Raw genomic sequence first — 3,300 nt, forward strand, 5'->3', positions numbered from 1 at the left:
GGGAAAAGTAAGAATATGTAATGCAATAACCGGGCCTGACTCAGGCTTCCTTCGTATCAAAGCAGAATTAGGTTAGGACGTAGTTTAACTACAACAAGGGAGAGTGAAAAATATGGAATGCAATGAACGGGCCTGACTCAGGCATCCTACATATCCAAGCAGAATAAGGTTAGGACGTAGTTCAAATAAAATATAAAAGTAAACAATATGAAATGCAAGGGACCAAATCCGACAAGGATTTCCTACGTATCCCACTGAGGGAATTCAGGTTTAGTGTAGTTCTAAATACATGGAAATGATCATTCTATGTTATCTAATGTATACCGAATCTGATGTGGGTTGCCTACGTATCCTTCCGTGTGAAGTAAGGTCAAGACGTAGTTATGTTACATCAAAATGCAAAATTACAAAAATAAGCGCTAAGCATGAGGTCTTTGGATGTAGTATTTTTTGATGGCGTCTAAATTGATCGGTTTTATGCTAACTCTGCCGTCCATTTCTGCCAAAATTACTACTCCTCCAGAGAGTACCCTATGATCCATGTAAATTCCTTGTCAATTTAGTGTAAAATTCCCTTTGGATTCTTCTTGGTGAGGAAATATCTTCTGAAATACTAATTGCCACGACGTGAACGACGTGAACTGTCGAGGCTTGACTTTCTTGTTGAATGCATTGGTCATTCTATTCTGATTGAGTTGGCTATGATAAACTTCATTCATCATCTTTTCATCGATAAGCATCAATTGTTCATGCCTGGTACATATCCATTCTATTTCATCCAAACCAACCTCTTGGATAATCCTTAAAGATGGTATGTCTACCTCAGCAGGTATTACTATTTCTGAACCATAAACTAACATATAAAGAGTTTCCCCAGTTGACGTTCTGATTGTGCTATGATAACCGAGTAAAGCATACGGTAGCTTCTCATGCAATTGTCTGTGACTGTCTACTATTTTCCTTAAAATCTTCTTGATATTCTTATTTACAGCCTACACTGATGCGGCCGGTAAGCTATGGAATTTCGATGAGCAATCTTGAACCTTTCACAAGTTTCCTTTATAAGATAGCTATCGAGGTTGGCCGCTTTATCTGTTATGATTGATTTTGAAATTCCAAATCGACAAACTATATTGTTGAGAACAAAGTCTGCCACTACCTTCTTAGTCACTGCCTTGTATGTCGAAGCTTCGACCCATTTTGTGAAATAATCGATTGCCACCGAGACAAAATTATGTCCATTTGATACGGTAGGCTCTTTGGGTCCGATAACATCCATTCCCCAAGAGGCAAACAACCAAGGTGAACCCATCACGTTAGGCTCATTCGATGGAACCCGTGAAAAATCTCCATGCACTTGACACTGATGAGGCTTTTCTACATACCAGATGCTATCTCTCTCCATAGTCATCCAAAATCATCCGGCTCTTAAAATCTTCTTTGACAAAGTGAACCCATTCATGTGAGGTCCACATGTTCCTGCATGTATTTCTTCCAAAAGCCTTGTCGCTTCTGTGGCACTGACACACCGCAACAATCCTAAATCCGAAATTCTCCTATACAGGATTTCTTTTAAAGGAAGAAATGATTGGGAGTCATCCTCAGGGTCCATTTCTGCTTGCTTGTGGCAATTTCAGGATATTCTTGTGCTTCTATAAACCTTTTGATGTCATATTACCATGGTCTCCTATCTAATTCCTCATCTACATGAAAATAGTATGCATGTTGATCATGTATCTCTACGTCGATAGGGTCGATGTAACTTTTATCTGGATGTTGAATCATAAGGGACAATAATGCCAAAGCATTGGAAACTCATTTTGAGCACGAGGGACATGCTTGAACTCAATCCTTTTGAACCTTCTACTCCACTCCTTTATGTAATTTAGATAAAGAAGGATCTTGAAATTTTTAGTGGTCCATTCTCCGTGCACTTGATGAACCAACAAGTCAGAATCTCATATCACCAAAGAGTTCTTTGATGTTCATGTCTATGGACATCCTGAGTTCGAGAATACAAGCTTCATATTCCTCCATGTTAATGGTACAGTAGAACCTAATCTTGGCTAAGACTGAATAATACTTACATGTTTCTGAAACTAAGACTGCCCCTACTCCAATTCCTACAGAGTTTGATGCTCCATCAAAAAACATCCTCCATCCATCATACGATTATGATATGTCTTCTCCTACAAAGAAAAACCTCTTCATCGGAAAAGTAGGTATAAAAAGCCTAAAAATGAATATGCTAAGTAATGCTTAATGTGTCTAGAATGCCAACAATTAGACCGGGTTTACACGGATTTATGCACGTAGAACCACACCTTGGAACCCTTGCTACAACCAAGACAAATAACATGGGGAGTTAGTTCAGATGGGAAAGGTTGTGCCCAACCATGTAGGACTCTCGAATACAAAGATTTACTCGAAGGAGTCTTTACCGGACTTAAAAAGAGGAAATCTTAGGTTTGGAGGGTCTAGGGGTAAAATTGTCTTTTTCCAGGCTAAGGGTAGTATCGTAATTACCCTACATATATAATTAATTATTTAATTAATAAGGTGTAGGGGCATTTTCGAGAGAGAGGGCCAAAAATTGGCTCTTGAAGTGAAGTCTTGCTCCACCCGGGTTCGAACCTAGGTGGAATTAATGAATTAAATTATTTTTAATTTAAGTTGGTAAATTAATGTAACTAATTTATATTTATTATATATTAGCTGAGTTAAAATAAAAGGAAATTAGATTTTTAATAATTAAATAAAAACATTAATTGACTAAGTCCTAAACTAGACTCCTATTCCTAAGAGAACTCTTCTCTCCTACGCTCATATCTCTCTCTCACATCTCTATCACTCTCACTCACGATTCTCTCTGCCAAATAACTTCAAAAAACAATAGGTAAACCAAAGTTCTTCAACAAAAATATAAGAAAACAAACGAAATCAAAAAGAAGTTTTTCCGTCGAGTTGGTGTTGATTTTGAGGGGATTTGGGCGTGATCTTGGGTGATGTTTTTGAGCAGTAAGTCATGGGATTAACGTAAAAAAGGTACGGGTTCTCTTCTCTATTGGTACCTTTCCCAAGAGAATCCTTAAGGTTCAAAATATTAATTCTGAAAACTAAGATTGTTTCCCCGTTGCATATCCCTGTCACTAGCGCCCATTGAATCATAGGTTTGTTATGTTTGTTGGTAGAAAACTAGGGATGAAATGTGTTTTCGTGATGATTATGTGTTTTCATGTATGTTAAGAATTATGTGACTTATGCTGATATTTTTCCGAAATTATGTGTACGTGTGTGTGC

The 3,300-nt window shown here is 37.6% G+C and overlaps 1 protein-coding gene across 1 annotated transcript; it reads right to left on the minus strand.

The window, feature by feature from the left end:
- Positions 1 to 985: 985 nt before the first annotated feature.
- Positions 986 to 1,405, minus strand: LOC107022200. Its single transcript, XM_015222881.1, has one exon. It carries the CDS (start codon positions 1,403 to 1,405, stop codon positions 986 to 988), a length of 420 nt encoding a protein of 139 aa, XP_015078367.1.
- Positions 1,406 to 3,300: the final 1,895 nt, after the last annotated feature.

The sequence above is a fragment of the Solanum pennellii genome, chromosome 6 (genome assembly GCF_001406875.1).
Source record: "Solanum pennellii chromosome 6, SPENNV200".
NCBI lineage: Eukaryota > Viridiplantae > Streptophyta > Magnoliopsida > Solanales > Solanaceae > Solanum > Solanum pennellii.